This window comes from Cydia pomonella, chromosome 9 (genome assembly GCF_033807575.1).
Source record: "Cydia pomonella isolate Wapato2018A chromosome 9, ilCydPomo1, whole genome shotgun sequence".
In the NCBI taxonomy this organism is placed as follows: domain Eukaryota; kingdom Metazoa; phylum Arthropoda; class Insecta; order Lepidoptera; family Tortricidae; genus Cydia; species Cydia pomonella.
The window spans coordinates 23433488-23460501 of NC_084711.1; the positions used below are offsets into that span (position 1 = coordinate 23433488).

Consider the following 27014-nt stretch of genomic DNA (forward strand, 5'->3'; position numbering starts at 1 on the left):
GTAATAAGGGTGATGATAATTATATAATAAAAACTTAAATACCAATATCTCAGTTCTGCAATGGAATTCCGCTTGGTGCCCATAGAACGAAGTTCCTGGTCCTTTCATCAAATCGGTGTAGCGGTTTGAGTGTGGACAGGTTACATACAGACAGATAACATACTTTCACATTTATTAATATAGTAGAGATATTAGGAATTTGCATAGGGCTATACTCGAACGTAATTATAATAAGTACCTAATTTTTAGTGTTATTATGCCTAGGCCATTTGGAAGCGCCTATGATTTTAAATATAGATCGGATTGAAAATGTCCGGCCGGACCATTCTTATATCTCTTATTATGTCTGTCGAGCTATTTCCACTCTCTCTTCTTCCTCGCGTTGTCCTGGCATTTGCCACGGCTCATGGGAGCCTGGGGTCCGCTTGACAACTAATCCCAACATTTGGCGTAGGCACTAGTTTTTACGAAAGCGACTGCCATCAGACCTTCCAACCCAGAGGATAAACTAGGCCTTGTTGGGATTAGTCCGGTTTCCTCACGATGTTTTTCTTCACCGAAAAGCGAAGCTATTTCCACTGCCTAATGTCATATGGCATCCTTTTATGGGGGCATGCTGCAGATGCTAATTGTGTCTTTATATTGCAAAAGCGAGCAGTAAGAGCTATTTATAATTTGGGAAATAGGGTTTCCCTAAGATACAAATTTGGAGAATCAGGCATTTTGACATTTGCGTCGCAATACATTTATGAAAATTTATTATATGTGCAGAAAAACAAACACCAGTTTAAGAAATATTGCGACATACACAACAGAAATACTAGAAACAAAAACAAACTTGTACCTACTATAACTAGATTTCATAAAATAAGTAAATCATTCATTGGCCAATGTGTTCGTTTTTACAATAAAATTCCTTTAGATTTCCAAATTTTGCCATTAAATCAGTTTAAGTCAGTCATCAAACGGAAGTTGTGTAAAAAGGGATATTACAAAATCTCAGATTATCTAGAAGACCTTAACCCTTGGAGTTAATAAGATAAGTATGTGTATATATAGTGTAAATAGATAACTAAATTTTTTTTAGTAAATGTTACTATTTGACGTCATAAAGTGATTGTAAAATCCTATTATGAAAATAAAATGATATATATGATATATGCAAAAAAAATCACCCCCACTTTACGTGTACAAAAAAATAAAAGTTTTAGATTTTATTCTACGACTTTGCCGGCTTTATTTTTTTTATATATCCATGCCAAATTTCAGCTTTCTAGCACTAACGACCACGGAGCAAAGCCTCGGACAGACAGACAGACAGACAGACAGACAGACAGATAGACAGACAGACATGGCGAAACTATAAGGGTTCCTAGTTGACTACGGAACCCTAAAAAATGGTTCTAAGTTATATTATTTATCTATCATTATGGTAGCTCGTTTAGTTTAATGAATTTAATAGTTAGATATTAAAGGTAAGATTACATAATGTACTGTTTGACTTAGTAACGTACCTCAGAACCCATAGGGGCAATACACACTGCGTCCGATGCCCACATCGCGCGTCAGTCGGATTATAATTATTAATCATATGCGGACTGGATATAATAAGCTTCAGCTGGAACAGCACTATCCTATATAAACCAAAGATTTAACTTACTACAGCTAGACATTTCTTCAACTAAAAACTATGGAAGGTAGAGGTAAAGAATAGAATCTCTATCCAAAGTGTTCGTGGCACTACAATACCTAGAATAATTGAAAAAAAGTTCAAATCATAGACAGCACTTCACTCCGTCCATAACATCTAGATAGGTTCTTTCTAGTTCTTAGCTAGCCAGCGCTACTCTGGAGAGATTTGGAACTATTATTTATAGCTGGCAGCTCGACACTTTTGCAACAGTTCTGCCTATAGGGAGCGTGCATTAACTATAGGAGGCAGCACAGGAGCCGTCAGATTTTTGGCGCGAGGCGTAAATGTGATGTTTTTTGTTCCGATGTAGCCCACAAGATGGCAGAACCTACTATGCACAAGAAAACACTTGACATGTAAATGTGCCTGTTTATGGTTCCGATTCAGACCACAAGATGGCAGTCCAACGCGCACTGTCCCTATAGAGATTGTTTCCTTACCTCTATCTTCCATAACTATAACGTCACTATTGACAATGACAGATCAAATCCATAACTAATCCAGTTCTAATTCATAACCTTTTTGACGACCAGTTTGGCCTAGTGGATAGTGACCCTGCCTACGAAGCCGATGGTCCCGGGTTCAAATCCTGGTAAGGGCATTTATTCGTGTGATGAGCATGGATATTTGTTCCTGAGTCATGGGTGTTTTCTATGTATTTAAGTATTTATAAATATTTATATATTATATATATCGTTGTCTAAGTACCCTCAACACAAGCCTTATTGAGCTTACTGTGGGACTCAGTCAATTTGTGTAATAATGTTCTATAATATTTATTTATTTATAACCCGTTATTAAAATCAGATTCCGCCTGTTCAGTTATATTTTACGTGTAAACTTAAGCCCCGCTTTGAAAGGCATACATCATACGTCACCAAATTGACACATCATCGGCGCTTGACCTCTGCCATTGACGGCCTGTGATTTACCGGCGCATGCGTGACCTGGTCATGATCAAGGCCAGTGGCTTAGGTTTAACATTTATTTAAGCTGTTATATGAAACGGTTGCATTAAATCATACAATAGTAGTTTGTTAACCAAGGGATGAAAGGCACGCATTTCTGTCCAGGTTGTTAATAATAGTCCGAGACTGAAATAATGCTTTTCACCAGAGTTAAACGGTACTTTTAATTTTGAATACGAGGAAAGAAAATTGTTGTAGTAGTAAAATACTTTAATGTACAGAAAGAAACATAAAACAGGAAAGAACACACATCATTTGTACCAAGGCGAACTTATCCCTTTCAGGGATCTCTTCCAGTTAACCTTTGAGCAAAATATGTGTATTTAAAAAATTACTAAGTATATTTTTTATAGTATTTCTTGAGGGTACTTTCAATTAATAATTTGCAGGGCCGGATTTAGGGGAGGGCAACTGGGGCTACTGCCCCGGGGCCTCCACAAAAGAGGGGCCCCCACAATAGAGAATTAGGAAAATTTTCCATTTTATTTGGAAAAAATTTGGGGCCAGGGGGCCTCCACTCCTTTATTGCCCGAGGCCTCCAGACCACTAAATCCGGCATTGATAATTTGGGTAAAAGTATTGTGATTTATGGAATTCGGAGTTAAATATTAGAATGAAAAAACAAATCCATTTAATATTAAATTTTAATTACTTATCTTAATATAAACGAAAAAACCGTACCTACTGGGAAAGTTAAATGCTAGTGCAGAAACGTATCACTTTCTGCACACTTTTTAGAAAAGAATATGATTCATTATTTTGTAGAAAAAAAATGTAGGAGGTAACCCTGCGGCGTGATGTTTTTTTATGTACGAGAAGGTGCCTGATGGTAAGCGATTACCGTCGCCCATGGACACCGTCAACAGCAAAGTGGTTGTAAGTGCGTTGCCGGCATTTAAGATAGGAGTACGCTCTTTTCTTGAAGGTTTATAGAGGTAAGTAAGTAAGGAAATATTCTTTATTGCACCACAAAGAAAACAAATTTAAAAACAGATTTACAATGTAAAGAAAGGTAGCAACAGGCGGTCTTATCGCTGTAAGCGATCTCTAGCGAGGTATGTATATTGTACTTACATTTGTTTTTGCAAAGAGGGACGTGGATGACGTGATTATCCATACAAAAAAAGAAAACGTTTTTCAATTTCGAAATATTTTCCGTTCTCCATGATTGTTTATGTTATTGACACAATGAAAAACTAGGTTTATAGGTTATCCTTTTTTTCAAAATTTGCAAAGCAAAAAAAATTTTTTTTTTTCAAACGAGTGAGTCCTATAAACCTGGAATATATTATGCTGAAGCGATCGACATCTAAATCAAAGTGATTTGCTAACAAGGAAAGGTACCCAACTGTCCGGTTCCGATTTGATTCATATTTATATATGTTATAGAGTAGTCTAAAATAATGGACACGGTTTTTTTTTAGCTGCCCAAACTCAACCTATTGGGAGAAATTGTCCTCCAAAGTACTAAAAAGTTACTAAATCTTCTAACTCCTATAGAAAGTGATGCTCCAGCAACTTGCTAGTTAATGGCTGGTTTGAGTATATGTTTGAAAGCAGCAAAAAATAATGAGCACGTGTTTTGTTATATCTGCTTAAACTCATTTTTTCCTAAAAAAATCGACATTCGAAGTTTTATAATATCTTATCGCTAAAGTGACACATAAAGACGAGTGTTTTTTTTAGGAAAATTTGAGTTTAAGCAGATATAACAAAACACGGGTACATTATTTTTTCAAATCAAATCAATCAAATCAAAATATTCTTTATTCAAATAGGCCTAGCAACAAGCACTTTTAAATCGTCAAATTTTACAAATATCATCTTAATCTAAATATCAGAGCAATTTATTGATGCAGTTATTATTGTTCTAAAAAAAACATTGAACTATTATAGATATGGTAAACTTAATAATAAGAATTTCATAAAATGATCGTCATACATCAAAATTGTATAAAAATACTAGTCTAGAACCTTTCTAGAATAAAATCTAAATGTCAAAAAATACGGTATATATATACATTGAATTATCAATTTCATCATTAATAACATAACAATAAATAATTCATTCTTTACAATCACACTTAATCCCACGGTGTTTCATCATTCATGTAGTCTTGTGTGCTATAATAGGCTTTAGAGATAAGCTTACGTTTTACATAATTTTTAAATTTACTAACAGACAATTCAGTTATAATATTAGGAAGTTTATTGTAAAATCTTACACAATTACCCATGAATGATTTCTTAATTTTATGGAGCCTAGTGAAGGGCACTGCGAGCTTATGCTTATTTCTAGTATTAATATTATGTATTTCACAGTTTTTCTTAAAACTGGCAATGTTTTTATGTACATACAGAATATTCTCATAAATATATTGACAGTGTACTGTCATTATGTTAATGTCCTTAAACTTATCTCTAAGTGTGTCTCTATGGTACATTTTATATATTGCACGAATAGCCCTCTTCTGCAGAACAAAAATGGTATTTATCTCTGAAGCACTACCCCATAGTAAAATACCATATGACATAATGCTATGAAAGTAACTAAAGTAAACTAATCGAGCTGTTTTCACGTCTGTTAACTGACGGATCTTGCTCACTGCAAAAGCTGCAGAACTCAGTCTATTCGAGAGATTAGCAATATGGGGACCCCATTGTAGTTTAGAATCTAAAGTTATACCAAGAAAAACTGTGCTATCTACTAGTTCCAATTCCTCATCCTTGACAATGACACCTGTTTGCTCATTCCTTATGTGACTTGTAACAAACTTAATGCACTTAGTCTTTTTCTCATTTAACAATAAATTATTAACATTAAACCAATTTACTACTTTAGAAATAGCATTGTTTACATCACTGCAAGCTTGTTGCTGTCGTTTGACTTTGAAAATAAGTGAAGTATCGTCTGCAAACAATACTATGTCATGGTGGGTCTTTACTAGGTAAGGCAGGTCATTAATGTAGATAAGGAACAGGAACGGCCCCAATATTGATCCCTGCGGTACACCCATAGAGACCAATGACCCCAGTGATCGCTGTCCACTCACATCAACCCTTTGTATTCTACCGTGTAAGTAAGACTTTATTAAATTCAGTGCCGAGCCTCTTACTCCATAATAGTGCAGTTTCCTGATCAATGTTTCATGACAGACGCAATCGAAGGCCTTAGATAAGTCACAGAAGATACCTAAAGCATCCTGTGACTCCTCCCAGGCATCGAAGATCTGTTTAATTAGCTCAACACCAGCGTCGGTTGTTGAGCGACCCCGTGTAAAACCAAATTGTTTGTTGTGCATTAGATTATTAATGTTAAAATGTTTCAATAACTGACTCAAAACTATTTTTTCAAAAATTTTGCTGAATGTTGGTAACACTGATATCGGTCTAAAGTTAGTGGGGTCGGATGTGCTACCTGATTTAAAGGAAATTAAAGGGAATTTTGAAATAAAGGAGTGACTTTACTATGTTTCATTAGATCAGGAAACTCACCGCAGTCAACACTGTTATTAAATATAACTACCAGGTCAGGCGCTACAACTTCTATTAAGGATTTGACAGTATGAACGGAGACTCCCCAAAGGTCACTAGTTTTTTTTACATTAATTGATTTAAACGCCTTTAATATATCTGAGGCACTCACATGTTCAAAATTAAGGTTTCTAGTACATTCTGGGACATTCTCTTCTAACAGTGTAACGGCAGACGAGGGTGATGAATTTAAGTTCTTAGTTGTGGAAGCTGGTACCTCGGTGAAGAATTTTTCAAATTCTGTTGCTACATCTAAACTGGAATCTACGATTTTGTCATCAATTTTTAGTTTAAGATCTTTCATCCTTTGCTTTGATCTACCAGTCTCCACATTAATTACTTTCCACGTTGTTTTAATTATATCAGAGCTAGTTTTTATTGTTTGACTTATATAATTACGCTTAGCGATATGGCAATCTATTTTAAACTTCTTCGAATATTGTTTAACATATTCCTTAAATTCATCACTCGTATTGAACCGCCGTTCCTCATACAAGGCATACAATGCACGTCTTCGTTGATGTAACTCTGCAGTAGCCCACTCACTAAAAACTGATGCATCACTAACCATGACCGATTTTGTAGTAAATATCGCATTATAATTTTCCATAAAAGTGTGAAAGAATGAATTATACATATCATTAGGACTCATGTTGGAAGACAGAAAGGGTAGCGCCTGAATTAAACTTTGTTTCATTCGTTCCACGCGGTCAGAGGTTACTGGTACAAAAGTTATTTGTTTTCGCAAAGTATTTTTCCTTACAGCCTCAAACACCATTAATTGGCCTAAGTGGTCTGATTCTAACTTGCTGATTACATTTTTAGCGGTAGGAAAAATATCAGTGAAAATATTATCTATACAGGTGGCACTAGTGGCAGTCACTCTAGTAGGCTCCATAAACATGTGGTTGAGATTACATGATTTGAAAAGATTCAACAATCTACAACTTACTGTTGAATTTTCCAAAATATTTACATTATAGTCGCCGCATATAAGTAATTTCTTACTAGAAGGTGATATTTTAAGTAGGACGGATTCCATTATGCTTTCAAATATTTCAAAATTACTTAAAGGCGGCCTATACGCACAGACAACAATAAATTGCTCCAATTCTACTGCACTTAGTTCTATAGTCCGCTCAACAGACATGGATACAATGTCCTTACGTTCCTTAAATTTTAACTGACTATTTAATATAATTAATGACCCACCATGTATGGAACTAAGTCTGGTGAACGAACTGCCCACCTGGTGATTATTAAATTGAGGCATTAATTCATTATTATTCAACCAATGTTCAGTAATACATAAAATATCAATATTATAATCATTCAAAAAAAGTTCAATCTGTAAATCTTTTCCTCTAATACATTGAATGTTTTGATGCACCAGGTGGATGTACATTCCATGTTTGCAGTATTTTTCATCAGATTTACTAAAAGCTAAATTGCCAGAGACAGATTCTTTTGTCTTAAGAGCTAATTTAAATTATTGGTTATGACTGGAACCAAAACCAAGTTCATACCGGTCTGCTCAATAGAAGCAGGATAAACTGCCAAATTTTTGGCAGAAATGTCAAACAAATATGATAGCGACAAAGCTATTTGTCTTTTATAATAATTTGAAAGGTATAACTTACCTTTAGTCCAAAAAACCATAGGCATATGGTATTTGCTAACAAATTTGTTAGTGTCAATTATACTAAACTTATCACTATATGTACAAAGATTATATAAAAATATATTTAACTTACTACTTTTCCTGTTCTCAAACATATACTCAAACAAGCCATTAACGAGCAAGTTGCTCGAGCATCACTTTCTATAGGAGTTAGAAGATTTAGTAACTTTTTAGTACTTCGGAGGACAATTTCTCCCAATAGGTTGAGTTTGGGCAGCTAAAAAAAAATACGTGTCCGTTATTTTAGACTACTCTATAACATATATAAATATAAATCAAATCGGAACCGGGCAGTTGGGTACCTTTCATTGTAAGATTTAGTTAGGGGGCGTCCATAAATTACGTGAGATGATTAAAGGGGGGAGGGGGTCGAGTCAAATCTCATCTAATCTCACGTTGGGGAGAGGGGGGGTCTCGACAAATATCACGCAATTTATTCTCTGATTGAAACAAAAAAAAAATTATACTATTTTGGTCCATTTAATCCAAATTGTATGTACATGCTTAACTAGTCGTAAATAAAAGCACGAAACAAATTGTTTTTTCTTTTTACAATAAACAATCCAACGCGTTTACGTAATAAACCCACATTCTGAAAAATCTCACGTGAGATTGGGGGACGGGGGAGGGGGTTGAATAAAATCTCACGACATCTCACCAAGGGGGGAGGGAGGGTCAGAAAATTGAAAAAAAACACCTCACGTAATTTATGGACGCCCCCTTAGAGGAAACCGTTTTCTACCGAAATCGAATTTCATAAAAAAATTACCGTTATTTCGTTAGATTCGAAAAGCTATACTTCCCACTTAAATAATTACATCTTACTTCTTACGCTACTAGATCTTCGATACTAAATCGAGATCTATAAAACAATTGAAGTAGACGATTTCGTAACTTTATATAACTCGTCGTCTAAGAATAGGTACTTAGTGATCATTTGCTTACCTTCTTAGGTTAGTTTTACTGTTATTATTAACCGTTTCAGACAATATGTCCATTGACCTGAATCTGCCTTTTGTAATATGCATTAAGGATATCATTCAGTATTTGATTGCATTTGAAATAATTGTTTGCGATTATGCAATGAGACTAAATTGATCTTTCTGTTTAAGAGGCTGTCAACACCCAATGTCCTTGAAATTGATGTTACTTAAACAGTTTTTTAAGAAAGACTATCTGTTTTAGTCAAGTAAGAAAAATATATATTCATATTAATTATATTTCAAAGACCGTGGTTGTACTCGATACATGATTAAACGAAATCGGCTCGATAGAAAATAATTGCAGAGATTGGTCTTAAAATCACAATTAAACGGTTCTATGTCTTTATTGTTTTGACTTATGGGTCTGCAATTAAAATCACAATTTTAATACATTTATATCTAAACCGCTGTTGAGTAAAATATTACACTAATAATCCACTTTTTTTTATTTAAATATTTTTCTTATTATTCCCTTGCCCAGGCCCAGTAACATGCGACAGTGCTATCTCATTTACTCCGATACAAATAGACAGTGTGCGCGCTTTAGGTATTGACAGCCTCTTAATGTTTAATAGTTATAATTCGTGTCATCCACGATGACGCGCATATTTGTTAAATCTAACCTTTAATAATATGACAATAAGAGTCAAGGATCGCGTCTTAGTGAATGACAGGACCTATAGTACGTTCTAGTGTTTATGAATCTAGGTTTAGTGGGTACCTACTAAGGTAATATCGTCGTAAAACATAAGGTGAAGCATAGACAAGTTTCTCGAGCAAGAAGCATACATTTTTAGGTATTAGTAGTAGGTATTTAAGGTATTCTAAGGTATGTAAAGACCGAACAGAAATATATGATCATTGTCTAGAGGGCGCTGTTACTCTCAAGTAGTAGGGTAGTTCAGTTTGGTATGAAAAATTTAGTTCTAATGAAATTCCGCAATATGGCGCCTGATCATATATTACTGGTCGGACTTTAAATCTTTTATAAATAATAATTCAATTTGATTTTTGATTTTTGAAATGTATGAATAATTTCAAAAATCCGGTTTTCTCGTAATAATTACGGTGCTCGTATATAATTAAAGCTGATTTCGAATTTTTTGTATCTTTTGTGGAAGGGAGCCCTCTCGAAGAAAAAACAAAAATACAACTTTACAAGTTAGTTTGTAAATTTACATTTAAAATCATTAAAATTAACACATTATTATTTAAGTAGTAATTCAAAATTCAAAAAATTCAAAAATGTATTCTGCAAGTAGGCCTCAAGGGCTCTTTTACAAGTCTATACAACGTTTATAGTAACATCATATAGTGATATGAAAAATATATAATAACATTTATAAATACAACAGCCAATACCTGGGTAAACATTACATTATAATAATCTTAAAATAAATAATTACTACGATACAATAGAGATGTATAGTCTCAATGGTTAAAAATAAATGAAATCTGGAGATGTAAAAGGTCCCCAATGTCAGAGTACTAATACTAATAAGATTTGGAGGTGTTAAGTCTTTTCAAGTGTATATATCGTATTATCATAATGAATATGAATGTAGTTGTAGATATTACATTTTATACATTTATTTATTATTTAATAATTCATTGATATAGTTTAAAATTGTGCCGGCAGGAGCCATTTTTAGGGTTCCGTAGCCAAATGGCAAAAAACGGAACCCTTATAGATTCGTCATGTCCGTCTGTCTGTCCGATTATATCACAGCCACTTTTTTCGGAAACTATAAGAACTATACTGTTCAAACTTGGTAAGTAGATGTATTCTATGAACCGCATTAAGATTTTCACACAAAAATAGAAAAAAAAAAACAATAAATTTTGGAGGTCATACTTAGAACTTGACTCTATTTTTTTTTCACCAAACCCATACGTGTGGGGTATCTATAGGGATAGGTCTTCAAAAATGATGTTGAGGTTTCTAATATATTTTTTTTCTAAACTGAATAGTTTGCGCGAGAGACACTTCCAAAGTGATAAGTGATAAAATGTATGTCCCCTCCCCCCTGTAACTTCTAAAATAACAGAATGATAAAACTAAAAGAAAATATATGATATACATTACCATGCAAACTTCCACCGAAAATTAGTTTAAACGAGATCTAGTAAGTAGTTTTTTTAATACGTCATAAATGATACGGAACTCTTCAAGGGCGAATGTGACTCGCATTTGGCCACTTTTTTAGTCTACTTTTTCTTTTTTTGTATTTTTTTAGGTTTTGAGCTGTCGCAGACGTTTCTGCTTGTTAAAAATTAATTTACTTTTAAATACATGAGGAAGGTATAATGCAATAATGTGTAAAAATTGTGAAATTTTGAATCAGTGTCAACCACAATGTTGCAATACCAACCTAACCAAATTAAAAACCATTTTAGTCTAGATGAGTTCATTCCGTCTAGCCAGTAATAATAGTATTCACAAATATTGGTTCACATCCGCATAATGGTCTTATATCTCGCATAATGGTCTTAATATCTTCATGTGATGATCGTCAAACATAATCGTTTACATAAGAGAGAACGGGTGCACTCGGCATTCGAACTTTGTCGTTCTGATATGATCAGAGCCCCTAGTGTAAATTTATTCGATAGCGAAACGTGACGTACGCGTTTGCGTTAAGTCGCATTTTGTATGGGATTTAGATACAGCGCGTCAACCGAAACTTTTTGGAAACTCGAAATCCCATACAAAATGAGACTTAACGCAAACGCGTACGTCACGTTTCGCTTTCGAATAATTTTACACTAGAGGTACAGAACATCTCGGCAGTACGAATATTGTGTTATGGGCGCCTTCTATACATTTAAAAGTAATTATCTACATAATATATGTATTATATAGGTATATGTGTTTATATAGTACCCACAACACAAGCCTTATTGAACTTACTGCGGGTTTAAGAGGCCAGTTCAAATTTAAATTTTGACGTCATAATTATAATATATGTAAATGATGTCATTTTGCTATCGTTCGCCCGTGCATTTGCTCGATTTTGTCTATACCTACACGTATTGGTGCGAGCGAGACGCATGAACGATTGATAACACAAGGAAATCATTTTGATGTCAAAATGTAAGTTTGAATTTGAACCTACAGGTCGATTATTATAATGTTGGCCTATAATATTTATTTATTTAATTTTCGATATCGCTGCAGTGGCCAAGGGAGGCAGACAAATCTTTCTGGTTAAAGAAATGTCATTGTTGACAGCTGACAGATCACATCCATAACAACTGCTGTTACCCACTGTTGGGCATACGTCTCCAATTTTCCTGCAAGCAGCAATATTCGCTGCTTCTGTCTTCCAAAATAGGCCTGTAGTCTTTTTAATGTTATCCCATCTGGTTGGAGATCTGTGAACAAAATGATAAAAGAAAATATCAGAATAGGCTTCCTAGTACTTGACAGACTCATTCAAGTGTCAGCTACTAGGGCAGTGTCAAACACTGGGACATTTAAGTAGTCAGTATTCAGTCATTTATTGCCTTCATAGGTACATATTAAGATGATACATAAGAATTCTGATCAGCTATGAACCCTGTAAGGGCACTGCAAAACGTAACTTACGTACTAGTAATAAGTAGCTATGAATCACTATTAAAGGTTACATTACATAAAATATTTAATTAAACATTACAATTAAATATTACATTACATGTTATTGAATTACGACTAAACATTAAATATTATCAAATTTACATAACAATTGACGATTACATACTATTAAATTTACCATCACGATTTATTACATATTAAATATTTTATTATATTATTAGTTATTACATTATATTTCATATAGTTCCATTTTCATTCAGGAATTCTAGTACAGAGTAAAAAAGTATAATTGTAACTAACAAAATATGGATTGTGTCGTCCGAAATAAATGTTTTTTTTTTTTATCAAATTCATGTGTTTACTATCACCGCACTTTCTAGAACTTAAATTGTCGCGCGCTGTGCGGTTTACGAGTAAGAGGAATTTCCTCCCGCGGACGCTCTGGCTGTGGAATGAGCTCCCGAGGCTTTCTCGAGGGGCTGCAGTGTCGTTTAAAGGAAAATACAGGTACTAACAGTGCGAGCAGCATTCCCGACGGCCGTGCTTCGCGTACTGCTGTGTCGTGTTGTGCGAGTGACTTAAAACACGTGAGTGTAAACCGTAAAATTAGTTTAATGTTAGTACGTCTCACGACAGTTTAAATTTGAGAATACAGGTGTTTAGAGCCCACAACGCACATGTAACACCCTTGGAGCTGCAGGCGTTCATAGGGTATGGTGACTGCTTACCATCGGGCGGATCGTATGCTTGTTTGCCACAGACGTGGTATTTAAAAAAATTGCCCAGTACTAGTTTTGGATAAAGAATTGTGGCGTAACAGGAAACTGGTGCGCAGGAGTCGATGCTTCGTTTAATCTATTCTGTCTTGGGTCTTGAGCGAGTGTCCATTGTTATATTTGTAATGCTCGGTCCGTTGTTTATGTAACTATATTAAAACGATTCTAGGGCCTATCAAAAGAATAACAAATAGCACATTATTATCACATGGGATTCTTCAAGAAGCGGGTATTTAGGGTTCCCAAGGGTCGGCAACGCTTATGTGGGTCCTATGATGTTACTTATGTCCATGGGCGACGATGACCGTTTCCCATCAGGCGGCTCGCGTTTGCTGACCCTCATATAAAAAATACACGAACAATCGAACCAAGTGGTTCGCGGTAAGCGTTCTGATTTAGAGTTAGACCAGGCTAAGTTTGCAGCGATTTTGATGGCTCAGACTGTGCACGTGTTATTTTAAACATCAAACTTCTATGAAATGATGACGTTTAAATAACACTTGCACAGTCTGGGCTATTAAAACCGCTGCCAATTTAGCTTGGTCTAACTCTATTTATCTATTATGGATTTGTTGTGTGTTTGTTCATTAGGGTACTTCTTCGTTAAGGCAAATTACATAGGTAGTGTTTATACTTAAAAATAATTAAAATATATGTATAATAAAATTAATATATTCCCATTTTAATTATAATTCGAATTTTAATTAAAGTCGACTTAATAGTTGCTTAACTTGAATGTTTTAGAATATGTATAAGATATGTTTTTTTTGTACAACTTGCCCAGCGTTTAACCATAATTTCATGAAATACATAATACAAACCCGAAATCTAAATGTTTTAGCCGACTCATAAAGAAAAAAACATAATTCAAGTCTATGACAATGATCGAAATTATCAGGGACCATTGACGAATTCCAATTTCAACCAGTTCACAAAAAAAAAATCGGCCACCGAACTGCCTATAGAGAATACGGAATACAGATCTTTATTAGTAAAACACATTTTATATGTCTGAATATTATCAAATAAATAATATATTATTATTGTAGTCAAGTGCAAAAATATAAATAAATAAATAAAATAAATATTAATGGACATTATTACACAAATTGACTAAGTCCCACAGTAAGCTCAATAAGCTTGTGTTGAGGGTACTTAGACAACGATATATATAATATATAAATATTTATAAATACTTAAATACATAGAAAACACCCATGACTCAGGAACAAATATCCATGCTCATCACACGAATAAATGCCCTTACCAGGATTTGAACCCGGGACCATCGGCGTCGTAGGCAGGGTCACTACCCACTAGGCCAGACCGGTCGTCAGAAGAAATCGAAAGAATCGTCTCATAAATATGGTACTCTGATTACACTGGAATAAGATGCTATGGGACATATTTTTGAGTAAGATGTGTAGACCCATATCTTTACACTTAACTGTACGGTCAACCAATTTGAATCCTAGGCCACTCTAGAACCATGTCATAATGACTTCTACGACAGTGTTTATTGAGTGATGCATGTCATGTATACAGTAGTTAAAGCGACAAGGTTCTATAGTGGCCTAGGATTCAAATTGGTTGACTGTACATATGAAACACTTATTTTCACCTTTTATGTAGGTATCATAATAATTATCATAAAAGTAGATTCTGTAGAGGAAGTGTTTGCTAAGCACACTTTCACTGTTTATTATTGTAATATTTATTATTGTATATTAACGATTTCTCATTGTTTTATGCCTGTGAATACTATATTTTATGTGAGAATATAAATTATTCATTAAGACAAAGTTATGCTAAAGAAGTAAACACGTAAAGTTCATAAAATGCATAGGTACGTGTTGTAACTTATAATAACGTTCATTTCTACTGTAATTTCATGATTTTATGACGGAGGTAATAAATAAATAAACTTTTGATATTAACAGTATTTATACCAGGACTGGAATGTAAAATAAATAAACAATTAAGCGCATATGTTCGTTTTACATATGTGACATAGTCAACAATAAAAAAAACATATTTATTTTCGTACAGATGCAAGTTCTTTAAAAAGTTATTCGAGTATAGACGGTGCTATACATTTAAAACTTTTTAATATTACTGATAACAAAAACAACCTACTTAGGTACTTAATTTGGTCGGATTATTTGTTGCCCACCATAAAAAACGGTCAGCAACAAACGTCTACGTCATTTAGAACTTTTTAAAAGTGGGCAGGAAGGACAAGTGTGACTATAACAAGGACAAACAACATATTTATTTATTTATTTAAACTTTATTGCACAAAATATATACAACAATGTACAAATGGCGGATTTAATGCCAAATGGCATTCTAGCGCTTTATCTGCTACTTCTACTGAAAGATACATAAGACTATCCCGTTCGGTCATATCTCCGCTCATGCCTGATCCAGTTAAAATACTTGATTCATGTATTCGAGGTATTTAGATCGTCGTGCACTCAAATTACACATTAGAACATCGTTCACTCAAACTACACATTAGATCATCGTGCACTCAAACTACACATTAGATCATCGTGCACTCAAATTACACATTACGAGTAGAACATCGTGCACTCAAACTACACATTAGAACATTGTTGAGGATTGTAGAAGGACCAGGCAGAATAAAAAAAGTGTTTAAAAAATAGAAATGTACTGTATTCTGCCACACGAGTACATATAAAAATAGGAAAAATCAGTTGCTTGTTTCAAGTTCAAAATTGCAGTGTCACAGCGTTAACTAAAAGTGAATATCATAGACAGAGGTCGCCCCCGTCTCCCGCAGTCCCCGCTGAAGCCTTGCGTTTCGTTCCAACATGCCCGCCCACGTTGAAAGGTTGGTCTTTCAACTGTAGACTTACTTTTCGACTGGTAGTGGACATATTTTGCTGAACGCACGACGGATGATCCCAGACGACGTCCGGATGTCGGCTACGCGATTGATGCCATCAGATCCAGCGATGACGCTAACGATTCTGCCGAGCTTCCATTTCATTGGAGGCAGATTGTCTTCTTTGATGACGACCATGGTACCGGCTGCAAGTTGACCCTTAGCTTGCCTCCATTTGGTTCGCTCCTGAAGTTCAGAGACATATTCTTTATACCAGCGAACCCAGTAGTGTTGCCTCAATTGTTCTATCCTCTGGTACCGTGTTAGTCTCAAAGGAGGAATCTCTGTTAGACAGGGAGTCGGAAGAGCTGTGAGTGGTCGTCCGATCAAAAAATGGCCTGGAGTAAGTGGTAGCAGATCAGAAGGATCGCTAGTTAAAGGAGTAAGAGGCCTTGAATTTAAAATGGCCTCTATTTGACACAACGCACAATAAATCTCTTCAAAAGTTAAGTGACAGTTACCTAAGACTCTAACTAAATGGTGTTTAGTGGATTTCACCCCGGCTTCCCACAAACCGCCAAAGTGTGGTGAATATGGTGGAATAAAGTGAAATCGAATGCCGTCATTGGCTGCAGACTCAGATAACGTCTTCGCATGACTGGTAAGGAATCTCTTTAAATCATTATATGCCCCGACGAACTGTGTTCCATTGTCGGAGTATATGTCAGAAGGTAAGCCGCGGCGACTAACGAATCGCTTCAATGACGCCATGTAACCTTCTGCAGACAAGTCACTACATAGCTCAAGGTGTACACATTTCGTTTTAAAACACACAAAGATCACGATGTATACTTTTATGGTTTGACTACCACGACCCTTTCGAGACGCAGCCAGTATAGGACCGGCATAATCTACCCCAACAACCTCGAAAGGAAAGCCTGGCGTTACTCGCGGTGAGGGTAAGTTGCCCATAAGTGGCGCTATAGTTGCACCGCGCATACGAGTGCACAGGACGCATTTGTGATACGTTGACCTAGCTTGGGTACGACCACCGATTGGCCAATAGGTAGTCTTTACATACGCTAGCATGGCTTGAGGTCCCGCGTGTAACAAAATGATGTGAACGGAATTAAAATATGTCACCGTTATAAAATGCCCTTTCGGCAAGATAGCTGGGTGCTTTTTATCAAAGTTAAAAGGCCCGTTTCTAAGTCTTCCGCCTACACGCATAAGTCCTTCAGAATCCACAAAAGGATTCAGTTTTGTAAGCGGGTCTTTGGCTTTGAGTAAGGCTTTATTTTTTACATCCTCATATGAGTGAAATGATTCTATCTGCGCTAATTTTACTAAAGTATTCATAGCCGCATGAAGTTCATTTGTGCTAAGGAATCCTGAATATCTAACACTACCCGGTCTTGCGTTATTAATAAACCGTAAAACGTAAGCAGTGACTCGTTTGAGTTTAGTAAAATTGGAAATCTTCGTAAGGTTCAAATCTGATAGAGGGGATAGTGTAGCTTCGCTTGCTACATTAGCAGTGATTACCTCGGCTTTAATGTCGTCACTATCCTTGCTCGCGTGATGATTTTTGGGCCAGTCCTCTTCGTCATTACGGAGAAACTTTGGTCCATTCCACCAAATATCAGCAGCAGCAATTGAACCCGCATCAAGTCCGCGTGAGACCAGATCAGCTGGGTTGTCCTTAGTAGGTACGTGTCGCCAAGGCCAACCGCCAGTGATTTCGAGTATATCAGCTACGCGATTTCGTACGAATACTTTGAGTTGGTTTGGTAGCATTCTAAGCCAACCTAAAACGATCATAGAATCGGTCCAAAATGTACAACTGTCTGCTTTCATGCGAAGTGATGTTAGAGCTTTTTGGTAAAGCTGCGCTCCAATCAAAGCTCCACATAATTCCATACGGGGAATAGTTACCGGCCGAATTGGAGCTACTCTACTTTTTGCCATGAGTAACCGCGTAACTACTCCTGTGCTAGTGATCGTACGTACGTACAAGCAAGCTCCGTACGCAGATTGAGACGCATCCGTAAAAATATGGAATTCCACTCGCGACGCGTGGATTCCTACGACACTGCGAGGAATGCTTAAGTGATTTAACTCAGGTAAAGACATTGTTATATTATTCCACTTTTCAGAAATGTCTTGAGGAACTTCATCATCCCAAGAAACTCTTGAAAGCCACAAAAGCTGAAGCAGAATTTTACCCTGTATGACAACTGGTGACAGAAGACCTAGAGGGTCAAATATTTTTGCTACTGTGGAGAGGATAAACCGCTTGGTTAGTTTTTCAGGGTTAGGTCCTAAGTCGATAGTAAAGTACAAGACATCGGCTCCACTTTTCCAACCTAGCCCTAGCGTCTTACTTTCTTCCAAGTTGCCAAGATTAAGGTTCCTAGATTCGTCGTTATGTTCATTTATGAGACTCGACTCATTTGAGCGCCACTTGCGTAAATGCATACCGGCACTTTTAAGTACTGCACTGACCCGAGCTATAATGCTTGCAGCCTCTTGCTCAGTATCAGACCCGGACAAAAAGTCATCCATGTAAAAGTCATGGGCAATGATTTCAGTGAGTCGAGGGTCCGAGCAGTCCAGTGATAGCTGTTTAAGACATCTAACAGCTAAGAAAGGAGCGCTGGCCGTACCATAAGTTACCGTATTTAATTGGTATGTGCACAGAGGTTCAGATGGATCCTTGCGCCAAATGATTTGTTGCAAATGCCTATCGTCAGGGTGCACGACTATCCTCCTATACATTTTTTCCACGTCAGCCGTGTACACAAAGCGGTATTGTCTAAACCGTAACAAGATAGCTATGAGATCGTCCTGAATAGTAGGTCCTACATACTGAATGTCGTTCAGCGTCACTCCGGTTGACGTGCGTGCGCTAGCGTTGAACACAACCCGCAATTTTGTCGTGAGACTAGATAGCCGCAACACGCCGTGAAAGGGCAAAAAGTTTCCTACTATCTCATTGGAAGTAACCTTGGACATGTCTCCCAAAGTCTCGTATTCTTTCATAAAGTCTTTATACATAGACTTCAATTGTGCCTGTCGCTCTAGTCTGCGCTCTAACGATAGAAAACATTGTTTTGCCCGCTCATAAGAATCGCCCAAAGAAGATGCAGGCTGCTTTAAAGGATACCTAACCATGAACCTACCGTCTGGTAACCGAGAGGTATTTTTTATAAAGTGTTCCTCGCAAGCCCGTTCATCGTTGGTATAATAAGCAGTCGCGGGTTTTATTGTCGCTTCGTCTAACTTCCAAAAACGCGTCAATTCGTCATCTTGATTACTCATTTGAACAAAATTACAACAAATGTTTTTAGAGTTAGGATTATGCGCATTGCGACCAGACACTACCCAACCTAGCTTGGTTTCATAAACTGTGGGCTTGTTTCGTCCCAATTTAATTCTATCATTACCTAATAATTCCCAAAAGACCTCGGCGCCAAGAAGAAAATCGATAGCTGCCGGCGAATGGAACTTAGGATCAGCCAAAACTAAATGTTCAGGTATGTCTAGCATTGATACATTTACCTCTTGCATAGGTAAGTCGCATGTAACTTGTGGAAGTACGTAAAATGACCTTTTCATACTAAAACTTTTGTCAAACAAAGATGAGAACTTTGCGTCGCATAATTTATGTACAGTCGACTTCATATTTTTAATACCGGTCAAAGACGCATTCACCTCCCTAATAGGTAAGTTTAGCTTTTTACAAAAATCAGCTCTAATAAAATTAGGTGAAGCCCCATTGTCCAAAAATGCGCGCGCCATATGCGGTTTACCGTCACGATCGTATACTTCTACTAGGGCAGTAGACAGTATGACTTGACCTTGTAAAGCAGGATGGGCCGGCAATAAGAGGCCGCTGTTAGCACTACAGCTGGGGCCAGGTGCGGGCTCATCGTGCTTGCTCGGGCTGCTAGGAGTCACTTCTATAACAGGCATTGCTACTGGAGCCTTCGACGGCATCCTATCCACGTGTAAAAGCGAGTTATGACGGAATGAACACGACTTGCACGGACCACGCCTACAATACTTCGCTATGTGCCCGGGTTTTAAGCAATTCAAACATACTTTCATCCCTTGAATCTTATCTGCGCGTTCGTTATTAGATAACGCGAGAAAGTCGGGGCACTCAAATAACCAATGACCTCGCTTACATAATGGACATTCATATGAAAATAGTGGGCTACTCACAACATTGGTTTCACGTTCATCTAGTCCTACGAAACATTTTTCCTTTACCCGTCGCACGGCGGAGCGCGCGTGCGCCGCGGAGTCAGCGCCGGCGCCGGCGGCGAGCGGCCAGGACGCGCGACGTCCGGGGCCATCCATTGCCATGGTTTCCAATAGATCCGCACGATCGCTGAGGAAATGTATGATAGCATCGAAAGTAATTGTTTCGCAACTAGGCACAAACTCCTCCCACTCTCGTCTTGTAACATTGTCAAGTTTTTGACAAATTATATACACTAATAATGTATCCCAATGGGTGGTTGGTTCATCAAGGGTCGCTAACGCACGTATATTTTTACATATCGTGTCTATAAGATCCCGAATAGCTGTCGGTGACTCCTTGGTAATTGGGCTTACATTGAATATGGCCTTAATATGATTATTCACCAATAACCGCTTATTGTTATACCTATCGCATAATAATTGCCAAGCTATTTTATAGTTACTACTAGATAATGCCAAGGATTGTACAATTACCGCGGCACTGCCTTCTAGTGAAGCCCGCAAATAATGAAACTTGTTTACATCATCGATTGAGTCGTCATTATTAATCAAACTATCAAATGTGTCGCGAAACTCAAGCCATGTATCATACGAGCCTCCAAATTTCGGTAAAGAAATGGTGGGTAACTTACATTTTATATGTGGATGACGCCGTGTATTGTACTCGGAACCCCCATCGCTAGGCGCGACCTTAGTATGCATGGTTACCAATTCCCTAGCCGCCGCGACTGACGAGTAGTACAAATCCTCGAAATCCGACCTCTCGTTCAATTGGGCCTCGTCATCCTCCGCCATACACTCCAACTTGGTTTGAATCTCATCATACGTGTTGTAAACACATTCCAATTTAGCAATCCGAAGTTGAAGTTCCGTCACCTGAGCCGCACACAATACTTTTTCGGCTAACTCGCGTATATAACCTGAAAATTTAGTTAAACGCGACTTAATATGACCCCTCTTTTTAACTAACTCTTTAATTAATGCTTCATTCATCTTAGATTGCACTTAGTATTTACCTTCTTAGCACTATCAACGCTCTGTTCCACCAAAACACCAGCACAATGAACCAAGAACGTAAACTAAACCACTTTCTTATGAATTTAATGTTAATTACTCCGATGTTGTTTACTATAAGCAATCCGGGCAAGTTATGGCGATAAGTACCTACGTATGGCGGCCGCGCGTCCCGATAGATATGGCAAAAAAAACGTTTGTCCGCGCTCGGCCGATGCACTTATTATGCAATTATGTAATTGAAGAATTTGTGTTTTAAAGTCTGATTTATTTGTATTGTAGATTATTAAATAGGTTTTGGTTATTGTTTTAAGACGTAATATAGGGTTTTTTTAGGCTAAGTTTATATTTAAGTTGTGTCAAATAGAGGAATATTATTGAAAAATAGCTATTAATGACTCTTATGTAAATGATAGAAAGATATTAAGGAACGGACTCACTTTTAGCTCTCTTAACCTGTTCACTCCTTATAGACGACGTCGGAATATAGTTTTCCGGGATAACGGTAGAACAGTTGACCACTTTGTAGCTGATGGGTGAAGATATAGCCGCCTCGGGATGTTTCAAGCTGCACTCCTCACTGGAAATCCGGTATGTTGGATGCGCAGGAAATATTTCACACGATGCGTTTCTCCTTTGTCTCAGCCGTTGTGGAGGTCCTTTGTCCTTAATATCTCGTAGCTCGTTGATTCAAATAATTATCTGGCATCGAAGACCATGTTGAGGATTGTAGAAGGACCAGGCAGAATAAAAAAAGTGTTTAAAAAATAGAAATGTACTGTATTCTGCCACACGAGTACATATAAAAATAGGAAAAATCAGTTGCTTGTTTCAAGTTCAAAATTGCAGTGTCACAGCGTTAACTAAAAGTGAATATCATAGACAGAGGTCGCCCCCGTCTCCCGCAGTCCCCGCTGAAGCCTTGCGTTTCGTTCCAACAAACATCGTGCACTCAAATTATACATTATTAGAACATCGTGCACTCAAATTACACATTAGAACATCGTGCACTCAAATTACATTCATCCATTCGTTCATTACTGTCCGGAAAGTATAAACAACGATATTCGTGTAGTGGACACACACACCGCCAATTATCGTCATAGTGTGATCTCGCCTTTCTCCGCCTGTCCGTCCGTCCGTCCGTCCGAAAGTGGACCGCGGTCAAATGGATTATCGCGATTACGGCCACGGCTAATTATTTAATGTTTAAATTGCTATATATGAGGAAATACATATCGTTATGGCAGTTTTTTGCGTGTTAGATGATTAGTGGCGAGAGTTTAAAGGTTTCTTCTGATAACTTATTGAATTAGTTTTTAAGTTTTTTTAACATAACGTTAAAAACTTAAATGGGTGACTCAACTTTTTCATGGTTACGTTCTCTTTTTAATACTACGTCGGTGGCAAACAAGCATACGGCCCGCCTGGTGGTAAGCAGTCTTCGTATCATATGGACGCCTGCTACTCCAGAGGAGTTACATGTGTGTTCCCGACCATAACACCCCGCACCCTCGTTTAGCTCTGGCAACCTTACGCACCGGCAGGAACACAACACTATGAGTAGGGTCTAAAGTTATCTGGATGCGGTTTTCTGTAAGGTGGAGGTACTTCCCCAGTTGGACTCTGCTCTAGATCTGGAATGACATCCGCTGTACTGTGCCCTACCACACAAAGCGGGATGACATTCACAGTGCCCATACCTCTCATTCAGCCGTAGTTTAAGTACATACACAGGCCCGGTTTGTCTTGGGTCACTCTTAAAACCCAGTTTATTTTAATGGGCCCCGCGGTGTTGATGTTTTAGTTTTTGGTGTTGTTGTTCGCCCGCCGTTTTGCTTGTCTAAGACACTTTTACTATTGGATCGTGTTTAAGCTCAAAATTCCCCCTCTCAGGTGACGCTTCGGGCCTTCGGCCCTACGCGGAGTTCGGCCTTCGGCCTTCGCTAGCCTCGACCCGTCATCAAGACAGTTGACTTGGTAGAACGCTTGGAAGAGTTTCACTCATGCAGCTCGGCTTTCGGCTTCACTTTAAATTACTGAGGGTTCAAAAAAATAAAAAAATAATCTGCAAGTAGGCCTCAAGGGCTCTTTTACAAGTCAATACAACATTTATAGTAACATCATATAGTGACATGAAAAATACATAACAAAATTTATAAATACAACAGCCAATACCTGGGAAAACATTACATTATAATAATCTTAAAATAAATAAATACTACAATACAATAGAGATGTATAATCTCTATGTTTAAAAATACATTAAATCTGGAGATGTAAAAGGTCCCCAATGTCAGAGTTAGGGATTGCAATCCGGTCCGGCGGATCCGGTAATCCGGCCGGATCCGGCACTTTTCAGGAGCTACCGGATCCGGTAAAAATCACCGGATCCGGACCGGATCCGGTATAATAAAAAAACGCCTAAATACAGCACGCGCTGTGCGTTTCAGATGAAGAAAAGGCAACGGATACGAGGTATGAAGTTGAACAGAACAAAACGAATGAAAAAGTTTAAATTAATTAAGATAAAATAGTACATTACGATACAAGTGCGAAAAATAGGAAATTCGAAACGAGTGGCGATAAATTAAAACACGACCGAAGGGAGTGTTTTAAATCGACACGAGTTGCGAATTACCTATTCGCACATGTATCGTACAACGTTTTACAGTACATATGGCCCTTTAAATGTTCGACACAGTAACATAATATGCTACTTCTCGCACTAGTGCTATAAAGTAGCCCCATATGTACTGTAAATATATTTATTATGACGATGACTGGGAACAGAAGAGGATTTCTTCTTCTTTCATGTTGGTGGCACGATATGACGATTACATAAATACTGTAATAGAAGGAAAAATGAAAGGATGGAGATGCCATGGAAGGCATTTGTAATTTATGCAAAAGAGAAGGTTCATGTCGTGTCATAATATTGTGATAGGAGATTAACCGACTACAGTTGGGCTCATCAATATGTGTGAATGAAGAATATATGATAATATTGATAATCTTTAGTTTTCTCCGATATATGTATATATATGATAAAATATAGATTCTTTTCTATTCAAATTTAAGAGAGAATCTTTTGTCTTTACAATTTCATCTAATCTTATGCAATTTCCTTCATCTCCTGGTACATGCTACTCTACGTCCAGCCAATTCTTTATTTGATCTATGTAACTTTCCCTTTCCGCGATGGTTTTCAATCCTACATTCTATTATTTTTCGCATGAGATCGTCGTGTCGTGTATTGTTCCTTATAATTTGACCAATATACTTTTCCATAAATTAAAAAAAGTACCTACAATTTTTTTAAGTCATACAGTCTACTACTTTTTCGGACAAATAAATTAGAGCAAGATAATACTAGAGCTCATTTAATATCATAATTGGTTAAAAGTAATAAATAATAGTAAGCGTAGGAGTTGAAAATAGAGTTCCGGTTACTCTGGTTATAATATTAGCGGAAAATCGTTGAGCATTAGACTTTTTGTTTGCCGCGATATCTATTGTCGAGTAGCAGTCCTGAGAGTTCCGCTACTCGATGCTAGATGTCGACTACGAAAATAATAAGCGTTTTGGTACCAAAACTGATGTATGGAGTGTGCAATTTATGTAATTCTTATTTCTCTATGCTAGAATGGATGTCAACGTTAGAGTTTGTGAGGAAAGAGAAGAGTCGTGGAATGTATGGGGCCCAATACATTCCACGACTCTTCTCTTTCCGAACAGACTCTACAAAGAATTCAATCAAAGAACAGTTACGAAAACTTGTCCTTTCAAGGAGCTCCAATTCCCACCCCACATCCCATCATCAGGCTTTGGAAACTAAGCAAATTTATAATTGTAAACGAAAATTTGAGCACTTTTGAATGGTTAAATATAATAAATTACCGATTTAAAATTTTTGTTTTCTAAATGATATTGACATTGTGACACTTTTTACTACCAAGTTCTATTTTATTGTTAAGAAGTTATTTATTAACTTCAAATTATAGATTTAGGAATACGTATTACGCAAAAAACTAGAAAAATATGTCATTTAATTAACTTTTATATCCCTATACCAAACCGGATCCGGTCCGGCCGGATCCGGCCGGACTACGGCCAAAATCCGGCCGGATCCGGCCGGATTGAAAACCAATCCGGTTTGCAATCCCTAGTCAGAGTACTAATACTAATAAGATTTGGAGGTGTAAAGTCTCTCCAAGTGTCTAAATTTTAAACTAAATGAATAAATCGCGTCTGGACTGTTAAGCTTGCAGTCTCATAAACTAATGTTACAGAATACATAACTAGTATGTACCAAGTAAAGAATATTATGCAATGTTATATATGAATATTATACGGTAGCATGCTTGGGGGTCGGAGTGAAGGCTCCGGGCCTTCGGCCCTGCGCCGGGGTCAGCCTTCGGCCTCTCAGCCTGAAGCTCGCCCTTTGGGCTCGCTTGACACAGTATATGTTGCTGCGACACATACCTACCCGTATTGACCTTACATAAAAAATTGAATGAATAAATAAATAAATAATAAATGAATATTATAGGACATTATTACACAAATTGACTAAGTCCCACAGTAAGCTCAGTAAGGCTTGTAGGTACCTAGACAACGATATATATAATTATAAATACTTAAATACATAGAAAACACCCATGACGACCGGTTTGGCCTAGTGGGTAGTGACCCTGCCTACGAAGCTGATGGTCCCGGGTTCAAATCCTGGTAAGGGCATTTATTCGTGTGATGAGCATGGATATTTTGTTCCTGAGTCATGGGTGTTTTCTATGTTACTGTGCTTACTGTGTTAGCTTACTGTGGGACTTAGTCAATTTGTGTAATAATGTCCTATAATATTTATTTATATATTTATTTATGACTCAGAAACAAATATCCGTATTCATCACACAAATATATGCTCTTACTAGGATTCGAACCCGGGACCATCAGCTTCATAGGCAGGGTCACTACCCACAAGGCCAGACAGAGACGATTCTCCTATAATATTTTGTCCCCATAAGTAATGGTTAAATACTGTCATATGTCGCATAATAGTTATTAAGTTAGTCAGCGTCTGAATGTCACCTCAATATAACCCGTCCGGTATTACGTAAGTTAGGTAATAAATTAGCGGTTCCATAATAGTGCATCACACCTAATTAACTGAGATAAAGCTATTAAGGCGAATTAATAAAATCGCATCTCAATTGAAGATTGATTCTGATGATTAATTATACGCTGTGATGATTCATTATGCGATTGCTTCATTTACATGAGAGGTTATAAAGAAATTATTACATGGCCGTATAAAATAATACAATATATATATTTTTTATTTTTTTTAGAAAACAAACAGCCATTTACAAATATATCTAAAGTAAATGAACTTAAAATAGGCCTAGAGTTTTCTACATTACTAAGAAAACTATTACATAGAAATATAAACTACGCAATTATAAATTACCGGTTTAAAAATAAAAGCACTTGTCACTTTTTCTGCAGTATAAGTACAGGATGTAACATGAATAGTGGGGATTTGTTTAAGGTCACATTCGGTATCATATTCTGATTAGGAACAATAAGGAGAAGAAAAAGTTTTTTGACAAAAAAATTGGCCATTGCATGGAGGGTTAGCCGACTTGGACGGTCTGCCCCATAGAAA

The 27014-nt window shown here is 37.0% G+C and overlaps 1 protein-coding gene across 3 annotated transcripts; it reads right to left on the bottom strand.

Annotated features, from left to right (window-relative positions):
* Positions 1-15869: 15869 nt before the first annotated feature.
* On the bottom strand, positions 15870-22285 carry LOC133520961 (uncharacterized). 3 transcript variants are annotated; one of them, XM_061855678.1, is made up of 2 exons: positions 21787-22285; positions 15870-21252 (listed from the first exon to the last, which is right to left on the bottom strand). In XM_061855678.1, exon 2 carries the CDS (start codon positions 21125-21127, stop codon positions 16091-16093), a length of 5037 nt encoding a protein of 1678 aa, XP_061711662.1. In that variant the 5' UTR covers positions 21128-21252; positions 21787-22285; the 3' UTR covers positions 15870-16090. The 3 variants fall into 3 exon arrangements, with proteins under 3 accessions (XP_061711662.1, XP_061711661.1, XP_061711663.1); XM_061855677.1 differs by having other exon boundaries at positions 21349-22285; XM_061855679.1 differs by having other exon boundaries at positions 15870-16309; positions 20291-22285.
* Between the last annotated feature and the right edge of the window lie 4729 nt (positions 22286-27014).